The sequence below is a fragment of the Argentina silus genome (genome assembly GCF_951799395.1).
Source record: "Argentina silus genome assembly, chromosome: 12".
In the NCBI taxonomy this organism is placed as follows: Eukaryota; Metazoa; Chordata; class Actinopteri; order Argentiniformes; family Argentinidae; genus Argentina; species Argentina silus.
The window spans coordinates 11,224,854-11,246,650 of record NC_139666.1 but is presented as its reverse complement, the minus strand read 5'-3'; the positions used below and the strand labels follow the sequence as shown (position 1 = coordinate 11,246,650).

The 21,797-nt window shown below is 41.1% G+C and overlaps 2 protein-coding genes across 2 annotated transcripts; both read right to left on the bottom strand.

The window, feature by feature from the left end:
• Positions 1-15: 15 nt before the first annotated feature.
• On the bottom strand, positions 16-3,691 carry bbs5 (Bardet-Biedl syndrome 5). Its single transcript, XM_083681818.1, has 12 exons — positions 3,563-3,691; positions 3,170-3,252; positions 2,926-2,991; positions 2,634-2,683; positions 2,425-2,552; positions 2,180-2,315; positions 1,578-1,673; positions 1,368-1,430; positions 1,111-1,245; positions 755-838; positions 478-501; positions 16-374 (listed from the first exon to the last, which is right to left on the bottom strand). The coding sequence occupies exons 1-12, from the start codon at positions 3,622-3,624 to the stop codon at positions 273-275; spliced, it is 1,029 nt and encodes a 342-aa protein (XP_083537944.1). The 5' UTR covers positions 3,625-3,691; the 3' UTR covers positions 16-272.
• Positions 3,692-3,958: 267 nt separating this feature from the next.
• Positions 3,959-21,178, bottom strand: col28a2a (collagen, type XXVIII, alpha 2a). The gene is made up of 36 exons (XM_083681826.1): positions 20,979-21,178; positions 20,409-20,576; positions 19,279-19,853; positions 18,548-18,568; positions 18,343-18,402; positions 17,142-17,195; positions 16,596-16,640; positions 16,463-16,489; positions 16,331-16,375; positions 15,993-16,037; positions 15,579-15,632; positions 13,908-13,976; positions 13,750-13,818; positions 13,493-13,561; positions 11,872-11,940; positions 11,167-11,235; positions 10,937-11,005; positions 10,272-10,340; positions 9,988-10,059; positions 9,812-9,880; positions 9,654-9,725; positions 9,222-9,290; positions 8,974-9,042; positions 8,808-8,876; positions 8,629-8,697; positions 8,359-8,427; positions 7,932-8,000; positions 7,759-7,827; positions 7,566-7,646; positions 7,187-7,222; positions 7,055-7,091; positions 6,409-6,966; positions 5,917-6,206; positions 5,427-5,673; positions 5,044-5,235; positions 3,959-4,945 (listed from the first exon to the last, which is right to left on the bottom strand). Exons 2-36 carry the CDS (start codon positions 20,566-20,568, stop codon positions 4,938-4,940), a joined length of 3,714 nt encoding a protein of 1,237 aa, XP_083537952.1. The 5' UTR covers positions 20,569-20,576; positions 20,979-21,178; the 3' UTR covers positions 3,959-4,937.
• Between the last annotated feature and the right edge of the window lie 619 nt (positions 21,179-21,797).

Sequence of the window (21,797 nt, the reverse complement as noted above, 5' to 3'; positions counted from 1 at the left end):
CTTTAATTCCCCAATTCAAATAGACAATCAATAATTAGTATTTCACAATTTATATTTAATTGTACAAACGTGAATATACTCAGCAATTTCATAATAATGCAGTACCTTATTATTATGCTAAACCTGTTTTTTTAAACATGTATCAAGTCTACATCTTTACTGTACATCAGCTATTAATACACAGCCATTAAATATACTGTACACTTACAAATGAAGGAAACAACTGTACAAATACGTCATTTGAAATAGCAAACTGATTCAATTTGATGTTTTCAGCCCATAACCTCCCATAGTCCTTGAAGTGTGAACCCCTCCTTCAACTTTTCTACTGCAATCCCAAGCTCATCAGAGAATACCGGCTCGCGGTCTTGTTGCTTTGAGAGGAAATTAAACAAAGTATGAATGACTCATTCATATATAAATGTCTTTACATCAATGTAATGTATGCAAGTATGTAATGTGGTTCTGGGAAATTACCTTATTGCCATCAGCAAAGTAGGCCTGAAAATTAAACAAATACAAATCAGTAACATACACACAATTCACACAGTTCTGAATTTGAGCTACTGTTTGCAGTAATAAGAGGTCAAGTGTTTAAACCATCCGATAACATCTCTGTATAAACATGACAGGCACTAGGCAACGTAAATCCATGTTTGCGGTACATGACTTTCGCAACCTGCTATTTTCAGAGTGTGAAACCCAAACAGTGTGCTCCCAGAGGAAGGGTGAGTGTTTGGCTAGGCACACTCACAGTGAAAGCATCAGTCTGCTCATCGGGCTCAATTTCCACATCATCTGGTAGCTGTTCCACCGTAAGCTCCTCCAATGGCTGAGGCTGGAATCATTGGTGGGGGAAAAGGTTATGTAATCTTATAGGAGGATAGTCATACCACACCAATGGTAAAGCTATTAATCAACTATGTTCCACTGCTGTATGTCTATTGTGATATTCTTAAAAAATCAGCCAAATTTACAGCTGTAGTTCACAATTCATCTGTTGGTCTATCTATTCGTTTTATGTCATAATATCATTACTCATATTAGTAAGGGAAAGTTCAAGAACTTTAACTAGTTTTAATAAGACATTTTATTCTAATATCGATGTACCTTTTCCTCCATCTCATAGTCCACTCCAAAAATAGGATTTGCAGAGTACACTTTATGTAGTGAGTTTATCTCTTTAACTGCATCTTGGAGTTTATCCAATGGATCAATCTTGAATCCAAGCACATATCCTCCGGTCTAAAAACATAAGAAGAAATATGCTTTCCATCAAATGGCACAGAAAAGCCAAGCACTATTATCAGCCCTTTATGAGTAGTTGATGTACTTTCCCATGTCTTTAGGTAAAATACAAAAATTACCTGCTGTGAGCTCTCGATCACCAAAGCTAGACCAAATTTGGAGTCTCTTATTCTGATGGAACGCTTTTGGGAAGTGAGAATAAATAAATTCCATGATTATTTTCCATATCCTACATTTTTGTCATTTCCTTTGTTATGAAAATCAAAGAGTACTCATTGAACAAGGTACAGTATCATGGACCAGCTCATTTTTCCATGACTTGCACTTACAATCTGAAGATAGGGAATGCTGACATTGAAGCTCTCGTTCATGTTGGCATGCCACACAATCCGGACATTGGTGATAAAGAAGGTTCCTAGATTACCCTAAAAGGAACAATTTAGTCAAATGTGTTTTATTAAAAGCATATTCATTTCCCAATTACAGATATTTCCCACAGGCCTATGATCTACGACTGATAATTTGTAATAATCCCTGACACAATCAAAGTGCATGTACTGTAAGACCAAGGTAAACTGAACATATATTGTCCATGGACAAAGTAAACTGAATGTCTGCAGAACTAAGTTAAAAGTCTCTGATTCACAGACAATGTATCAAATACAGGACCTCTCCCATTCCTCTGTAAAAAGTTATGGAAACTACTTTTAATATTATTTGGTACACCGATGACTAACTCCAATGAATTTGTTTGAGATATTTGACGTGTTTAATGTAGGCCTAAATAGGTCTAAGAATTGTATTATGTGAGACGTTTCTCATCCTACCTCTCCGTATCAAGAGAGATTGGAGATTGACTTCAAACCAAAAGAACACATACAGGTCATTACTGTAACTGTATATCAAGTTACCATAAAACAGAAAGCAATACCTGGTCACTGGATAAATTCCACACTCCGTTGATTTTGTCATACACTTGCTCCTGAGGCAGGAGCCTCAGTTGTTTATTTTGAATCAGAGCTCCCCTCAATTTGAGGTCACGGTACATTTTAGAAGTCTCATAAGCCCTACAGCAGAGGAAGGAGGGCAATTATTAGAATGACAAGACATTCAATACAATGTCACCCCCTGTATTAGGCTATGGCTACGGCATTATGTGTTATTATTGGGAAGTACCTGTGGACGGCAATGACAGACGTAAAAAGCCTTGGACTCCCTGGAACCACGTTGGTAAAAATGAACTCAAATCTTGTGTTATTGGACTTTGTCAATATATACAGTGCTTCAGTCTGACCTCTCAGTTTCTGAAAGAGAAAATTCAAAGATCTTACTGCTCAATAAATGCCCAATGATAAATTAATCTGTCATTAAGATGATGTTCTTACAGAGTTAGCTGTCCTTGTTGTGATGTTAATAATGGAATTGTATCCCACGGCTACAAAACACAAAAGAACAGCAATGTCACTATTGTGTAAACAAGCAAAGAAACAAATGGATCTTTGAGGCCAAACTGAGATACCATTTGAATCCAAGAGAGGGCAGTGGTGTTCACTAGGAAAGAGCATGTTGTCCTCTTGTATTGTTGTTGCATGTACTGTAACTATCCTACTATGGCTGTCAAAGAAACAAAAAGTGATGTTGTGGATGTGTACTGTAGCAAGTGATTTATATACTCACACAAATTGACTCTTGGCAGAGCCAAAGAGTGCCAAATGATCCTTAAATTTGTTACCAGGAGCCTCCCTGCAAATAAAGTAGGCTTTTACATTAAGATGACACTGTATAGCGAATGCATACACTACAATGTCTTCAAACACTGGTCAGCCAGGCCAGCAACCAGAGATGGATTTTGCTGGTCAACAAAACCTTCACACAGATATGATTTGAAACAATCTTGCAGGTAGTTAGGAAGCTAAATCACCTCGATCCCCATTGTTTCCTTTGGTATCCTCAATGGAATCAAGACAGTCTATCAAGACCTCTCCTGGTCGGGTTTTCATCTGCCTGAATTGTAGAAAACAGTTGTTATCTTTCATCAACAAGTGGGTGCATGCTCATTCGCCTGGGTGCTCAATTGCTAACCAGCTGTCAAAGTCTGGCCTATTGTATGTAGGCTGTAGCTAGGCAATCACACGTCAATTGGACAATATAACATGTTTAACAACGTGATGTCGAACGAATTATCTATCTTGACCCTAATAACATGATTATGAAACAGATTTCCCTCCAAGTAGCTAGCTAGCTACGTTAGTTAGCGTCGAGATAACATAACAGGGCTATTGATAAATAGGTTAGCTATGATGCAAACACTTACTGTGCAGTAATATCGAATCTAACATCTCTATCCTCCCAAAGGACATCCAACATAGTCGACATGATTTCAGATTAGCGACTGCTTTCAATCCAATCTGCCTGCATAATCTTCTCAAGACAAGCAAACTGGTCTAGAGCGTTGCATCCGTCACCGTGGAAACCGACGGCAAGCATTAAGGACATACTTCGCGGTGTTTCTTGCTGAGCGCCACACGACAGACCTGCCTATCTGGAACGAAAGTCTACGATCTGTCTACGCGGTATGCCTGCCTCTGCACTACAGATATTTGACAACTTGTTAATTGGACAAGGACTCATCAAACAGCACATTTTAAACTTTGTATTCATAAAAACAAATACCGAACAACATTATTCAGGCAAAAACTATGATCATATACACAATGGTGGTGATGTTTGGTATGAAAATGTGTACCTTTTTCTAAAGAGATTCCAATCAAGACATATCAAACTTTGTAGAAAATCGCATTTGACTATACAACATGCTTTGAACAGATATTTCCAAATAGGCATCTGATTTATTACATTTTTATCACTTTATTCTTAGTGGGAAACATGAGAAAACATTTAAATTGAAGGCCTATCCCTAAAATGGACAGATTAATTGCATTAAAAATAGACAATAATTAGAGCACCAGTTTCATTTAGTTTGCCTATACAATTCAGAATCCAAAACATAAACTACACAAATAATGTATTCTAGGAGCCTATTGCTATATTTTAAGAAAAAAATATTCAGTGTTTGTAATAGCATAATGTGCTTATGGCTCAGAGGTATGCGAATTAACAGACTCACTTAAACCTAAAAGGATAATAGCTTTGTTCTGACTTGCTTAACTTGTTACAACTATCTCCCCTAACTCTGTCAATTCCTGAATGAACAAGAATGTCTATTTTATCCAGTATTGTACAACATATTGTGCATAACATTGAGGTAATGGTTAATAATGGCTAATATCACAATAAAAAAAGGCAGGCTCACTTTTCAAATGTAATGAAATAGTAAAGATGTTATTCTTCAAACTGAGATTTTTTCACAGAAAGTCCTCATAAAGACCAGTGCAATCATGAAGATATTGTTCAGATAGGGCCTATAGCGGTGAACCCAAACAGCTAGGCAACTTCATGAAGTCAAGAAGTAGTATATGTCCCTGATTCTCTACTCTAGAGAAGGAGAGAGAGAGCAAGTAGCAAAATTGAGCTTTTGCCACAGATAAATGTTGGTTGTACAATACACCATGTTTAGATATGAAACAGTAGACCATAACATATTAAATACTGTTCAAATAATCTGCTTCACTTTGGTGGTTTCCTTGGAAGATTGTTCCGATGAGAGTTGACTGATTCTTCTGTCCATTTTAACCAGCTGGTGAAAAAAACAAATGCATATAAAAAACTAAGCCACATACATAGAATAGAAGTTTAAACTTCTTTTTGGTGACAGCGCTTTGGGGCATACTGTACCTTTTCTAGATAGAACACAGGTTTTCTTGCATTCGTCCTCTGTCTCGTAGTTGTTGGCATTTCCATCACAGCCTCCATACCAGAACTGTGCACAGGAGTTGGCCTGCTTGTCATAGTACCACTTGATGTTATATTCTCGACAGGGGCCTTGGTCCAAACTCAGGTTACAGCGAGAATCGAGAGGGCCAAACTCTGACAGAACAACACAGAGGGAGACATATGACATTTGAGACATTTCGAAAGTTTTAAACACATTGCTACATGTTAACTTCCAAGACAAATATGAGCCTGTTTCATTAAGTATTAGAACATGTTGAGCGATAATTGAACTGTATGAACAAACTTTTGATCTAGTGTATATCTTTTCAGTGAGAGCTGCTAACCTTCAGATGGTAAAGCAATAACCACAGGATGAAATTGGCCTGAAGAGGACAACGCTGAGTCCAATGCTGACGTTGCTGCAGATGATGATGATGAAGATGATGAGGCTGATGAGACAGATGCATTCGAGTGGGAGTTCTCCCTTCCAAGCATGATGGACACAGTCTTGTTAACTACAGGTACACTGCTACCTCCTCGGACATGGGTCCGGATGTCTAAATCCTCACCCTCCTCATCTTCCTCATCCACCTGGACAAAAACAATGGCACACACATAGATGTGTCAGTACTTCAAAATTGAATGCATCCTATCATGCATGTAAATTAGATTTTTTACATGTAGCATACAATGAAGACTTTCATACAGAAATATTGATCTGTTGAACGTTATTATACGTATAATTCAATTGTTCCTTGATGAAACTTAAGGAGACTTTATGCATGCACTATACTACAGTATTACATGTGTACAGACAGTACAGACTAAACAGACCTGCACTGGGAGTGGACCTGCATTGATGGGCAGGGCAAAGGTATCTCCACGCACTCTGATGTGAGTCTGTGTATTTGTGCGTCTCTGATTAAAGACCTCCTCCTGATTCCCATATCCATAGCCGTACATCTCATTGCCAGTATTCCTGTGGTTTTCATCTCCATGTCCTTTTCTCTCGTAGCCGTTGTTCCCATTGTTTCCATTGTTTCCATAACCATTTGTGAGGTGATTGTATATAAGGGCGCCATTTTCATCTTCACAGAATTGGCTAACAAGTTTTGACTCGAGAGCTGAAGGAGAAAAATTATAACGTTAGAGTGCATCTCTTAGGCTGGCTAAGGAGCTGTAGAGAAGATTTATACTGTAATCTTGATTCAATGTCAATTAATATGTTTAAATGAACATCGAATTAAATGTGATGATATACTATTGAAAATGTATCAATTTCAAATAACTTCATTATACATTATATAATATAACTGTGATTGTCACCTGGTAGAGTGTTGAAGTCGTCAATGAGGTACATATGTTCACTGTCAGGGTCCGAGGCGATGAGGTTGAGCTCTCTCAGGAACTCAGCCTGTGTAGGATCTGAACTGTTGACAATCCCCAGGGCGTACATCTCAACGTTGGCAGCATGGGCCTCTCGCACAGCCATGTCCAGCTTGACAGGCTCCCGCTTGTCTGTCTGCCCATCTGTGATGACAATGGCCACTTTCCTGACCCCATTGCGGGCACTGAAGAAGGCATCCTGGGTAGCCTTTCGGATGGCAGTGCCAGTGTAGGTGCCCTCGCCCATATACGGCATTTTCCTGATGGCCTGCTTGACATCCTGCTTGGTCATAAAGCGAGCCAAGTTGAACTCCAGATGGACATCCAGACTGTAGAGGACCATTCCAATCCTGGTGGCATTGCGTCCAACAGTGGTACGGTCCACCAACCTTGTGACAAAGTCCTTGATGATTTCAAAGTTTTCTGGACCAACACTTTCTGAGCTGTCAATGACGAACACAAGCTCCATTGGCCTCTCCTTGCACTTGATCCCACATCCTGAAAATATACAAGAAATACAAAATGCAATTCTATCCATGTTTCACATTTTATTTTTTATTTTTTATTGTCAAACAGTGAGTCTTACCACAGATTTCCTTGATCAGTTTAATGATGTCCTCTCTCTGGAAAAGATAGGAGTGTGAGAATTACATTGATATATCATATAATTTCTATAACAGACCATCAATGATTTAGTAGGTAAAGTTTGTGAACTTACTGTGAGCCCTGCTTCACCCTTTACTCCTGGTCTCCCCTGTGATGTGAGAAAGGCATTTGAGTGATATATATTATACATTTTATTTTGTGAAACTTGACTTTGAACATGAGTATTTCAATCACTATTCTTGCTTAGATTTCCTCTGACTAGGTTTAATGAAATGATAAATGCTTGGCAAGATTACACAGTTGCCCTACTTCCCTCAATGAACAATGACTACAGCTGAGCTGACTAGAACAAAGCCATTATCCTTTTAGGTTTAAGTGAGTCTGTTAATTCACATATCTCTGAGCCATAAGCACATTATGCTTTTGCAAATCTTTTTTCTGAGCTGATAAGTAACACTGTAAACTAAGTCAGTGAAAATGTCATAACTCACAGACTCGCCAGTAAGCCCAAAATCTCCTAAGTCCCCCTTTGTACCCTTCGTCCCCCTCTCGCCCTGCAGCCCACGGTCACCCTGCAGTGAAGAAAGAGGAGAGAGAGAAGAGAGGAGGCCTGCAGTTAGAGACAAGACCACTGTATCAGTCAGAAGAGGGGAATGAAGTTATACATACATGCCATCCCCTTACCTTAGATCCTGGGAATCCATCTCCTGTGGGTCCCCTTGGTCCTGTTACGCCCTGAGACCCCTGATCACCCTACAATTTGAATAGACAAAACAATACCCATAGTGTTGTTATTTACTCAAAGTCAAAGGACCTTGGAAAACCCCACTGAAGTTCAAAAGGCAGGATACGCATACCTTGGGACCTTGCAGACCCTCCCCTGGCGGGCCTGTTGGACCAAGGGGTCCTGGTCTTCCAATGTTACCCTGAGAAGAAATGACCCCAAGTTATTAGAAGTGGACAGACCATAGAATTAGATGGGTCAGACAGGTCACTGACGCCATGTCAGCAAAGTTGATTAAGATCCAAATTCCCATCACAGCGGGACTCAACATATCCACTAAGGATATACTACTACTGTGACCTCTTGACTATGACCTCTAGGATGCAAATAATCTCTGTTTGTGAGGTGAATATAATATTCTTTTTGTTGTATGGTAACTTAACAACAGTAACATGTATCGCATAGTCCATTTGTTTATACATTCTTCATATATTGATATTCTTGAACATCTAAGTGTTTATTGAATTTATCATGTGTGTCAACTAAATTAATAAACTTACCGGTAGTCCTTGCACACCCTCTCCTGTTGGGCCAGGCAAACCTGGCAACCCTCTGAAGCCAATATCTCCCTAGCACACATAACCAGAATCAGACACACATACACATACAGTACACATAAACATACAGTACACAAACGCATACTGAAAATACAAATCCATGCATCCACATCCACTAATTTGCAGCAGATTGACATGCATGGCAAGTTGAAGAAGAACTCATGGATTTTACCTTGGGTTCTGGAATACCCTAACCCTAACCCTAGATTTTACCTTGGGTCCTGGAATGCCAACCCCCTCAGGGCCCTGCTCTCCAGGCAGACCTGGCAGGCCTGGAGGACCCTAAAACAGGAACAGGAAACAAATGTAAACTCATTGTAAGAGAGACCAGAAGTATGCAGTGATGAATAAGCTATTATTCATAAGTTTTTACGCTGATTCTTGGTACTTACCACCGGACCAGGGAAACCTTCACCTTTGGGCCCAAAGTGACCAGGTGATCCAGGATTACCACGGTCGCCCTGGTGAAAAATCATTCAAACAGGTTGAGTACATGCCACATGATAACTTCTGACACAGTTTTCCATCATCGAAAATATAGCGTAATATAACACTTACCTTTGGACCAGGCAGCCCGTAGCCATTCTCCCCCATAGGCCCAGTGGGGCCAGGTGGGCCAAAATCACCCTTAGATAGAGAAAGAGATAAGGAGGTCACAATGCTGTTTAGCAGCCAGGTTCTGACGATGCATGACAATGGGCTCTATTAACAGTGTTACTCAATGCAGGCTAACAGGCCTGCCAAACGTCTACACCTGCCAAGACCTGCATTGAGAAAAAGGATGATGAAAGATGTGTATTTGTTACCTTGGAACCTGCAACGGACCGTCCCGGTAATCCTGGCATGCCCAGGCGGCCTGGTATACCAGGCTCCCCCTGAAAGACAAGAGTTTGCAAGACATACACTATGACTGTTTCGACACTCCCTTTATCCAAACACTCTCTACACAACCTACAGCCTGAAGAGGAGTTTAAGCCACCAATACAATTACCTAGAGCATTAGTGCTGGACTACTGTTACATCAATCTTGACAAATATGCCTACTACTGTATGCGTTGATTGTAATTAGGCACTGCAGTAACATGAATAGGAGGAATGGGAGGTAGGCCAAGGAAGCAATTAGTTTGTATGATTGCATGACTGACAGGGATTCCTTTACTTAACACAGTAACACAGTGAGACTACCCTGTTGAGATCAGACTGTGTGTTCAATCTCGTTGAAATTCGTTGATTCTCACCTTAGCGCCTGAGGGGCCAGTAGTTCCGTGAGGCCCATGTAATCCACGGATGCCCCTCGGTCCATGGTCTCCCTGGGGGGGTTGGAGCATACATCATTAACATGACCCCTCTGTGTGTTTACAGCAGTATAAAAGAAGAACAAGAATGTGAAATATACCTTCTCGCCTTGGGTGCCGATCCCTGCTGCTCCCTCAATACCCCTTAAACCAGGAAAACCTGCTTCACCCTAGGAAAGGTTGATGGTAGATTACACAAAAAATATATTGTTGGTATATTTCTACTGCTATGTTGTTGTGGCACAAATCTAGTGCCCAGAGGGCTGGAATAACATGCCTTCTGTCCTGGAGCCCCGTCCTCTCCTGGAAGACCAGGCAAACCACCTAATCCAGATGAACCAGGCTCGCCCTGAAAAAGAAACAAACTGCTATTTACTATCATGGATATTTTTCTGATTAATTAAGCTAAATCAGAATACCACACAATCAGGAAATGGGTGACAGTGTGATAGATTCAGTTTGTTTTGAGTAAGAGCATTTTCCTGTCCTTATAGTCTATCAAGAATTCATCGGTCTTATTTGAATCAATTGAGGACAGTAGATAGTGTAGATGAGTCTTACCTTGGCCCCCGGCTCACCAAGGCCTCTCTCTCCTGGAGATCCAATTTCTCCTGGTAAACCTTGATCGCCCTGGATATGAACGGATAGAAACAGTTTGAAGACATGAATCAAAACAAAACATGTAAATACTTCCCTAATTTTACTTCAGGGTCTACGTCTCTGTAATCTCATGGCATAATTTAATATCAACCGTGGTATGATTTGGAGAGAACTCACATTACCAAGAATAGTTTAAGATGCTTTAAAGGTCCAGCATGTAGATTTGCGTGTTGCTGCTCCCTCTGGCCACACTGAACATTTGAAAATGTGGATATGCTACGTTTTCTAATAGTACCGTACATGTGCATATCCTAGTAAACAAACCAAATGTAAAATAGGCACGCAAAGGCCTACCAGACACCAGATTTGAGAAAACTCTTTGAACTAATACAGCACTCGTCACTTAACCTCCTTCATCATGTGGTCTCATTCCTTGATGGCTACCGATTTATCATGGCCATTTAGCACTATTTTAAAGCTAAAATCTACATACTGGACCTTTAACCCATCTTTCTAAAACTGTCTAGTATTGGTGGCTTGGCTGTTATATTGTATCTGAACTGTCTTAAACTCATGGGATTAAATCAGTGGCATTGTCTCTCTCTTGGAGTGTCACTAGCACCAACCTTAGGTCCGGGGAAGCCGTCTCCTTGGAGTCCTCTGCCTCCTGGTGGACCCCTTGGACCTTCCACTCCCTGTGGGACAGTCATCAGTATCACATGTCAATAAGTGTGTGTGTGTGTGTGTGTGTGTGTGTGTGTGTGTGTGTGTGTGTGTGTGTGCATGCATGTGTGTGTGTGTGTGCATGCATGTGTATGTGTGTGAGAAGGTACCCATTGAAGGGATGCCACTTCACCTTCTCCCCCTGGATGCCTGCTCCTGTGAGTCCAGGTGATCCTGGAAAACCTGGTGGCCCGAACTCACCCTGAGGATGAAACACAGAGAGGGTCAGATGTCTTCAGCATGCACTATTCTGACAACATAATTACCATGTTTAATGTATTCACTCAAGTTCCTTCCTCTGATGCATGTGTGAAGCACCCTCTGACTAATAAAAGATGGTTAGAATCCTGCACCAGTATTGCAACTACATGTTCTTGAAAATCTCCACTTCTTCACAGAACAAACTGTGTTTCACACATGCATGGGTATCTGAGCATTAAGGTTTGACTTGAGAATTTGAGACTCTATGTACTGTATATAATAACATCATCACATGGTGTTTGAGACTGTGACATATAACATCATCTCATGGTGTTTGAGACTGTGACTATGTATATGTATACCATCATCCCACGGCTGTTCATTAAATACTAAAACAGGTACTGTAGTCCTAGAGGAATCCCACCCTGAACTTTCAACTTTCCCACAGTAACTCAAGCATGGTGCCCTCCCAGCTGACCTTTTCTTTCTCACTCTAGCTCTCCTCAGAGGCGCCTGTATATAATTGCTGCCTAAAAGGACAATCAGGCTTCTTTATGAACTACATTCGCCCCTTTGTTGGCCAGACATGGTGTGTTTGTGTGAACGGCATTCATTAGCTGATGTATTTACAACCCACCTTTTCCCCTTTGATTCCTGCGCCCGTCTGTCCCCTCGTCCCCCTCGGCCCGGCCAGCCCCCGGTCCCCCTGCAGAACAAAGACAAAGTCATCACCCCTCTCTCCTCTGCCTGTCACACGGCCACCTCCCATTGGCTCACACAGTCACAGCACAATCCTCATTGTTCTCGGGCAGTCGTGTAGGGAGAGTGAGTTAGCACCTGTTTCTGTCTTGGTGTTAGTGGAACAAAATGATGCTATGTGAGTGGAATTGTGTTTTCTTTTCTCCAGAACTGACACTCAAGTTTGAATCTGTTCTTGTGATCCTCCGGAGTGGAGAGTGTTGTTGCATACCTAGCAAAACTTGGCTGTGAGAGAGGGTGATGAACTGCTCAGCAACAGTTGAACATAATGAAATGCAGACACACGGACAGGAACATATTAATTGTGTGTATGTGTGTGTGTGTGTGTGTGTGGGGGGGGGGGGGGTGACCCCTTCTATAAAAACTACCCTGACCTCTTTTTGCGGTCGGGGGGAATTTCCCATACGAGCCAATGAGTCTGGCACAGTTCTGACAGATGTTTAGATGCCTCAGGACATTTTCAGTGTTACACTCATTTTCCAGGATATGTCTATTGCCAAATGGAATTACATCAAGGTTTCTTTAGAAAGAAACCGCCGCAACTAAACCTTTGTTATCAAATTTGCTCCCAGGTTCCGACTTGAATTAAGAGAAACCGTGAAGGGTAAAGTCACAATAAAAAAGTATTCTAGTGCTGAATACTTTGTTCGTAACTTTGTTCGTAAGTTTATTAGTTTACTCAATGAACTGTAAAACTGTTAATGTTCATGTCTCTCAATGTGACGATAATTATATACTTAAGATTAAATAAAAGTCATACATTCATAATGAAAACTTCCTATTTGTGTTCCAAGTTTTGTGTGCCATGCTTATAGCCTTGTCCAAATTGTACTACTTTCTATTTGTATATGATGTTTGCACAGTTCTTAAATAAATATTCATAAGACTTCACAAGTTGCAACATGAAGAAACTAGACTAGTTTCACGCACGCACGCACGCACGCACGCACGCACGCACACGACACATCAGTAAGAATGGTAAGACTTGAATGAGCACTTGAGCTGTGAATTGGAGCAGATTACGGTCTAGCTTTGACAGATCCAGCCCATATGTTGAATAATAACCAACATGAAAATCAGACAGTTTGGTCATTTCCTCTCTGCAATCTGCAGAGGCTCAGAACTGTGCTTTCATGCAGGTGTAATGTCAGGGCTACTCTCTATGTCTGTTTCCAAGGTCACTTATAGACTATAAACCACATGGCTCTCTTCAACAGCTCAAGCTCTTCTAGACCCAGCAGCACTGGAAGCCATTTGATTTATGCCAGGTTTATGTCAGTGTCTGCTATTAGAGTAATAAAGTCATATTTCAGAAGTATTTAGCTCCTCACAGCAGTCAAGGGTAAAATGCCTCTACTGTATAAGAGAACTGTGCACCTATGCACTAGTGAGAATGGAGAGAATGGAGGATGACAAAGAGAATGTGGAAGTATTCCAGCTTCTCCTTGGTCATGTCTCTATTGTTTGTTCTTTTTCTCATGACAAAATTGTAATCATACCTTCGGCCCAGGGAAGCCCTCGCCTAGGGGTCCTTTCTCCCCTTGAACACCTTGTGGCCCTTGAGGCCCCTGTAAAAGAAGCCAGACAGTTTTTATCCTTTCACCCAAATTAGGGTCAGATCAACCTACCTTTGTAGTTTTCATCCCAGCTCATGTTTCCCTCTAACAATAAGACATCCTATGAGGATCTCACTGAGACAATTACGTCATGCCATATGTTATGGTAGAATATGAGTCAGGTAATTCTGTCCACTCACAGGCAGGCCTGGTTCACCCATCCCTGGTGGGCCAGGAGGACCCAATCTTCCTTGGGACCCCAGATCACCCTGCAGAGGAGACACGCACGATGAGATGGAACAGGTGACATAAAAACACTACATCAGTCTCAAAAAATGCAATAATGGACCAAATTTACCTTTGGCCCAGGAAGTCCAATACCAGATTCCCCCTGAATTCCGGCCGGCCCTGCAGGACCTCGTTCACCCTATGATTGCAAACACAAGAAACAAAAACAGTGAGGGAGCATTATGAATCAATCCAGGCCACAGTTTGTGACGCAGTGTAAAATCAGATAAGGTTAAGGCCAAAGCTCTAATCCAATCTGGGTTTCACATCAGACAACTACATACAGGTGTTTTACATCACGCCCAGATTAAGTGACACTCATAAACACTGTCCTTTGATCCACTCTCTCAGAGAGACTGTGATATCAATGACTTCCTCCCTAAATATCAACAGCTTCAGTTAAGAAATACATTTTTGCTATTGTTCAGAGTCTCTCATAAGCTTCTTTGAAGTTGATGGAGAAAGATCATACAATCTCAAGATACAATCTCAAAGGCATGTAATTACTAACATGTAGTGCATGTAGTAAATCATCACAGCTATTGTATAGATGGTATTGTACATGGAATGGTGGGCTAAATACCTGAATATAGTCCCTACACATTCAAACAAGTCTGGACAAATATCACACAGACATTGTCTTCACTTCAGGTCTCAAAGCTCACCCAAAACAATGAACAACTATTTTCCTGGAGGCAGTGGTTCACAGCAGAGTTTACATGAGATTTACTCAGGTAACATGAACAGACAGAATATGTTAGAAAATGTTTCATCCTATACGAGAAACAACAAAGAAGTGGAGCCTGTCAAGAATAAAGCTAAGCTATACATTTAACAAGTTTTCACAGAGCAAGGCAGACCCCCTAACAGTTTTAAATACATACCTATAACTGAACAGTCACATTTGACCTGTATGATTGATTGACGCAATACCTTACATTCCTTTCTTAAGACATTTGAATAAAAACAGACATGTCTCTTTCAGGGATAATCTGTGCTCTTTATCATACAGATAAGCTAAGTTATAGTGCTCTAACTCAATTAGTGAGTAGAAAGTCACATCTAATTTGTAGTGGGGATTTGTAGTACTATATGTAAGTACTATATAGCACTTACTCTGCCTAAGAGAGCAGCATCAGTGGAGGATGCACGCTCTCAAAAAGCCAGGTACTGGAAACGCTTAGAAACCTCAATGCACTTTTAGCACAGTAAAGCATTACATACAAACGTTTGACTCAAGAAAGATTGACTCAACCATTGATCTTTGTTCATTTCTCTCTCTTTTTTGTGTTAATTTTTCATTTTCTCTTTGCAAAGGACCTGCATGTCCTCGCATGGAAGACGGAGCACATTTGATGCTTTAGCTATTAATAACCCCCATGACAATCCCAGTGCAGGACTGTTAGGGAGGTAGAAAATGCTGTAGGCAGTTCTGAGTGTGTGTTTAGAAACAGGATCCCTGCCATTAGGAGAACCTGTGTAGAGGAGTGAACACTGGTAGTTAATCCCCACCCTGCCTGGTGAATTAATGCAGGGGAAGGAACTGGCACAGCACCAAATCTCCCACAGGTGCCTATTACAAGACATACACGCCCCCTCCCACTACCAGGTAGTAGGTTGGGTGGCATAGCAGGTATCTCTCTTTTCAAAGTACTAAAAAAGGAAATGTGAATGTCACAGCAGATGTGTGTGATGAAGTAAGTATGAGGTGTACTGGATGTGGCTTTGAGGATGTACTTACCGCCTTCCCCTGAATGCCCGCTGGTCCTATGTCACCCTGTGGTCCTGGTAACCCCTGGGGAGAAACCAAGATTGTGGTTAATAAGGGTACAAGTCTGCCATGCTGTTAATAAGGGTACAAGTCTGTCTGCCAAGACTCGACTCACATCTGGATCTTAAAGTCAACCCCCCCAGATCCTGGAGCTAAATTACCAGGTCCTTAGGAAGATTACAGAGATTGTGTTTCAGACCATTGACTTCATTGTGTGTGTGTGTGTGTGTGTGTGTGTGTGTGTGTGTGTGTGTGTGTGTGTGTGTGTGTGTGTGTGTGTGTGTCTGTGGTGGAGGGGGGGCGGGTGGAGACATGGCGAATGAATGTGTTTATGTAGGAGATTCACAAATTCACTTTGCTGCATGCACATATCTGATTCCCCACCTGTAGACCTCTGACTCCTCTTATGCCAACTGGACCCTCGGGACCCTGCAAGTGGACACGTTACACATAAATATATGCCATTTAGCTATATATGTCATTAGCAAAACAACTTACATTGCAGTGAGTGCATACATTTTTCAGTATATATGGTCCCAGCAGGAATCAAACCCCCAACCTGACCTGTTAGCACCATGCTCTACCAACTGAGCCACAGAGGACCACGTAAAGACAACATATGTGCAATAACTCATGCCTTTGTCTATATTAGAAAACAACACATCAATATAACAGAAGGATGACAAAGGGACACACCGATAATATGGATGAGGCTTACGTACCCTGTCTCCTTTGATTCCTGGAGTGCCACACTCACCCCTCTCGCCCTGTGTATAGAAATCAAGACGTTATATGAGATGAATGTAACTCGATGAAGACAGAAACATTAATGGCAACTTGAATTTATGACATACCTTCTCTCCTTTATAACCAGGTTTCCCCTGCAAAATGAATGTACATCGTTGATGAGATGTTAATTATAATATTGATAATAGCAGATTTACATCAAATTCAGATTTATAGGTCTTGATCATTAAGATAATTTACCTCTCCACCGTCTCGACCTGGATATCCACTTAACCCAGCCTCACCCTAGAAGAACAAGAACATCAGCTCAGTGTATCATATTGTGAGAAGGGCATCTAAATAAGTAGATATTCAGTACATGAATGGATAAAAATGAATGGCACTTTGCTGTTTCATGCATGCAATATAACACAGACTTAAGGCCTTGTCTACACTTGACACTGAAATAAAGATTTTGTAAGTACGATGATCACATACAACTACAAAAGTGTTCACATTGTGGCCGCATTCTATTCTGATTTCCATCCAGTCTAGACGCAATCCAACCACTGAAAGCGCATACAGCCCATAGACACAGCGGGGGAGAGGAAAATGCGGACACAATGTGGGCATGCAAGACCGCTAAGACACTCATTTTAAAATGTTGAATACCAGGTGTGGACACACATACTGTGATCAGATTGTGATCTGATCATCATATTTGGATAACAGAAGTCTGATTTAAGTGTCATGTGTAGAAAAGGCCTCGGGAACACAACAGTTAAATGATCACATTAAATCAGCGACCTTATGGCCTTTAGCACCAGGGACTCCATCATCTCCTGGACGACCTTTCTTCCCCTGTGGAATGAAAAAGAACCCAACATGAGATAGTTCAATCACGAAATCTCAGACATTCCTTTCTCTTGCTTTAAAGGGTGTAGGAAACCACTCACTATAGGCCACTATCCATTGGAATTTGTTGAGTTAGCCAATGGGGGATACAATTTTACTATTCCATGTATATAGAATCGGTGGTCAATGTGAAAATGAAACAGGGTTGTTCTTAGGGCACCGACATTGTTTGAACAGTACATGCAGGAAAATTGTGGCTATAGACCTGTATGTGTGTGCGAGTGTGCGCACGTTTATGTGTATGGGGTGTATCATGGTGTAAACCACTGATGGGGCATGTTGTAACATGGCCGAGAGGTTAGAGGTCACACCGCTGTGCAGCACCTGGACAGCGTGTGGCAATTGTTATCTGCTGCAAATCGCCGGTTTGTGGCCATTAAACTAATGAGAGCAATTATGAGAACTTTTTAGTCTCAGTGTAAGAATGTAAGGAATCTCTCTGAGGAGAAAGCACCTGGTGAATGATCATACAGCTCTCTGTCACCACAAGACTTACTGTCAGACACTAAGCTGTCATCCATCCAGAGAGAGAGAGATGTGGGGGAATGGGGTGATGATGTAAAAGATCAGCTACTAATCTCACACACAGTTCAAGCCCCTCTGACATTCTATACCCCTGTAACTAACCCTAACAATAGGGCTGGAAGTGTTATTTATGCTGGTCAAAGGTCTTGTTTTATTGGGAGTAAATGTCATCATGGGGTGCCCCTGGTTTCCATGGGGGACATCTTATGTGGGATGGGAAATGTGCAGTAACTTGCAGGGAAAGTCAACAAAACTGAGGCATAAGAACTGGTCATTGGAAATGACAAACTTAAACCTCTCTTATCCTGTAGCCATTGGTAGCCAAGTTCTGGTAATGAAAATATGTAGGAAAGACCATTTATCAACCATCTCTGCTTACAGGCTGAGCTAAGAAAAAAGCAAGCAATTATCCCTAACTATCCAAAACCAAAGCAATATCAAATCAGAACCATGTTAGCTTGTCAAGGAACTCAGCCTTTCAGAAATACACAGCTTTCTTGGATTTCAAAGGAAGTGTTCTGTGATGTGGTCGTGTTTGGATTGGAAAAGACAGGGTAAAAGTACTCACCGCTGGGCCACTGGTTCCTCTCTCGCCCTTCTCACAAGCACATCTTTGAGCCAGGGGACACTTCAAAAAGGCAAGACATGGTTTCAGAATCCAAATGTAACTCTATATAACCATACTGTACATGAAGGTCCACTGAACTCGATTATATACATTATGTTTATGGATACTGAATAGTTTTTCAGCAACAACGTGTAATAGTACCTACCCCCTCATCAGCCAAGTCTGTCTGTGTTGGGAGAGAGAGACAAGATGTGATAAGCATTAGAGACCATCATTATGCTGCTCCAGATATTACATTCCCTCAAGTAAGACTAATTTCTTGTTCTGTCACATGTGTACATAACATGTACAGTCACAATATAGAAACAGATCTTAAGGAAGGCTAACATAGTTTCAACAAATCCCTTCTTTAATACATGATTTCCTGATGAGAAACAGCAAACTAAATTTGACACTTACCATGTATCTAATACTGTATCTAATACTGTACCACTCTAGAATATTACTGCACATCTCTGCATCACCTCTCTACACACCTCTGTAAACCACACTATAATCCGGTCCTTGAAAAGGGTATCACTCAACAACAAAGCATGTGGCCTATGAAAGAAATCACATGGGATTTGCACTCCTTATTACATACAGATGTCAAGCACTCCTCTTGAAATGCAAGACAGATTTCTGTGCATTGAACAAAGATACAAAATCCTCAACCGTCACCCAGAGTCATCATCCTGTTATAGTCTCTTACATCCATATAGAATGTCAGTCATTCAGACTCAGTCTGTATTACATAAAAACAAACATACTATAACATACTATTAGAGATATTCTCAACTAATACTAAACACATGTAGATCACATTTGCGCCATCATTGCATTCTCATTACCCAATAGTGTTTTGAGAGAGAATGTAGCCATGCGGATCATACTCACAATTTCTGTAAGGACTTTCTCCACAATGTCCACGTCCTGTAGGTTGTGGAGGTAGCGGGAGGTAGGAGAGCTGGCCAGCAGGCGCAGTTGAGCCACATTGGCTGGTTCGTTGGCAGCCCGGGTGATGCCCACCGTGAAGAACTTCACCCCCTGGTTCTTGGCATCGGCGGCAGCTGAGAAGATGTCTGGGTTCCTTGGGTGGGAGGTACCATCGGTAAGCAGCATGGCCACCTTGATGCTGCCAGGGCTGGACTCCTCCAGGTAGATCTTGGTCATGTTGGTGATGGCGTAGGTGGTGTAGGTGCCGTGGCCAATGTAGATGATGGGGGAGATGCGGGTCTTGAAGTTTTCCGTGCCCCTCCACTGATTGAAGGTCTGCTCGATGATGACGGTACTGCTGTACTGCAGCAGGGCTACCTTCCAGGACAGGTGGCGCCCGGTCTGCAGACGGACGCTCTGGAGCCTGTCCACCACGTCCATGGCAAAGCGCTTCTCCTGCTCGTGGTTCTCCTTGGCACTCTCAGAGCTGTCCAGCAGGAAGGACAGCTCCAGGCTGCAGTCCTCATCTAGGATAGCTGTGACACATACAAAAGGTGTTTTATAACTTATCTGTACTATTTATCTTAAGATCTGTCAGGATTCACATACAGTAGGCTGGGATACATCATATTGAATATGACATAGACCAAATGCTGTAGAATATCAACACCTTGGGAAGATAGGATATCCACAGACCAAATGGATATATGCAGCAGAAATCAGTAACACACTAAACATGAATCTCTCTATACTATTGTAGCAATGCTGTTATTACTCTAGAGCCAATATAGCATTAACATTTTGTAACATTGTACTTCAGCAATTGCTTTGTAATCGCATAGAATTTGAATCTAGGGATTTGTGTTATTACACAGGTGGAATAAGAAACAGTCCTAATTAATTAGAGCGTTATTACACAGTTAAAACTTAAAACACAACTTAATGAAAATAATTACCACAAAGGTAACACATTGTATTAGATTATTTCATAATTCTAATGGCCATGAGGCAAAAAAGTAATCTAACATCTCACTGTTTGTATATAAGCTTCAAGGAGCAATTGTTGAATGGTATGGTTTCTCCTACTGTACCTTGTCCATTATGGTTCGGTCCATTACTTGACAAACTACTTGCATGCAGCAGTTTCGCTCTGGATCTCTTGCCCCCTATCCTCTCATCAAAGTAATTCTGAGCCCAGACACTTACAAGCCCTGTCACCAACAGGACCCAGGTCACAGTAGGGAACACCATTGTCCCTCCTGGAAAAAAAGACAAAAGTAAATACAATGGTTATACTGTATTTGATCTGTTTGCATTAAAACCAGTAAAAAGCTTCAAAATGACAAACAATATTGAGAATAATTTTAATCACATAGTATATAGTGCATGGTGTCTATGAAATTATTTATTACATAATGAATGGGAATCACCTAAAGAGAATTCTAAGATATTCTGATATTCTGCAACCAATCATCCCTTCTTCTATCTTATCTCTTAAGAAGTCAGCAATGCTACCAAAAACAAATATTTGTGTAAGAATAGTTGTGCACAAGATGTGCAGTTGAGTGGCACCAAAAGATTTTCTTTTTTAAAGAAATACATTTTTCAAGCATGCATATAGGTAGATCATTAGAAAAAGCCAATCTTCCTGGTTCACTCACAGTCCAAATCCTTTGTGTGTGCTGCAGATCCAAGTATCTGAACGGTGTACAATGTTTAGAATATTGAGTTTGAGCAGGTAGTGAAAGAGAAGAGCAGTGATGGGGATCCAGTTAGCTGCTTTAGTGTATAGCAGCAGTAGCAGTGTTAGGCATCCTGAGTCACAGTGTGTTTGTGAGCCACTGAGCCTCTCCCTCCTCCTTTATAAGAGAGGAGCAACAGCCAGACCCCTTAAGACCCCACTGAGGTTCCAGCTCCCGCTCTCCCCTCAGGGCTGGGGAAGGTTGGGGTTGGGCGTCACCACTTAAAGGCAGTGTAGAGATTACAGATGTGTCCAAGAATTTCATTTTTTTTAATCTGGTTGTATGAAGCCATGTTTTGTATGAGTGGGGAATCTGTACAGTAGGGAGCTTATTTGCATACATGTATTTTATGTTGTTTCTCTAAACAGGATAATACAAAAAAATATATGTGTTTATGCTTTATTTGTACAGGGAGATCTTATTGAGACCTGAGTCTCTGTTACAGAAGAGCCATGTAAGGTTCATGGGAATAAAAGACAAATACAGATAGACAAAATAAAAAAAAGAAGGAAATAAAGGAAAGGAAAATAAAGGAAAGAAAATAAAAGCAGAGGGGTAAATAAATGGAAATCTACAAAAAACATTATGGAAAAAAATAAAATAATAACAATCATATATATAGAATCCACTAATGTAACTCTATCCCTGTTAGTTATATCATATTACTCAAAAAGAGGGGGAAATGAAGGATAGGGTGGGTTGTTGTCTTACTGACTAATAGATGTTCCCTTTTACATA

Excerpts from the sequence above, each read along its gene's own strand:
- col28a2a (XM_083681826.1), bottom strand. The coding sequence starts at position 20,568 with ATGGTGTTCCCTACTGTGACCTGGGTCCTGTTGGTGACAGGGCTTGTA. Across the intron at positions 13,819-13,907 it reads TTGGACTTCCTGGGCCAAAG|GGTGATCTGGGGTCCCAAGG; the intron begins GTAAATTTGGTC and ends TCTCCTCTGCAG. Across the intron at positions 7,092-7,186 it reads AGGGTGAAGCAGGGCTCACA|AGAGAGGACATCATTAAACT; the intron begins GTAAGTTCACAA and ends TATCTTTTCCAG.
- bbs5 (XM_083681818.1), bottom strand. The coding sequence starts at position 3,624 with ATGTCGACTATGTTGGATGTCCTTTGGGAGGATAGAGATGTTAGATTC. Across the intron at positions 3,253-3,562 it reads AGATTCGATATTACTGCACA|GCAGATGAAAACCCGACCAG; the intron begins GTAAGTGTTTGC and ends TCTACAATTCAG. Across the intron at positions 2,316-2,424 it reads TCTGTCATTGCCGTCCACAG|GGCTTATGAGACTTCTAAAA; the intron begins GTACTTCCCAAT and ends CCTCTGCTGTAG.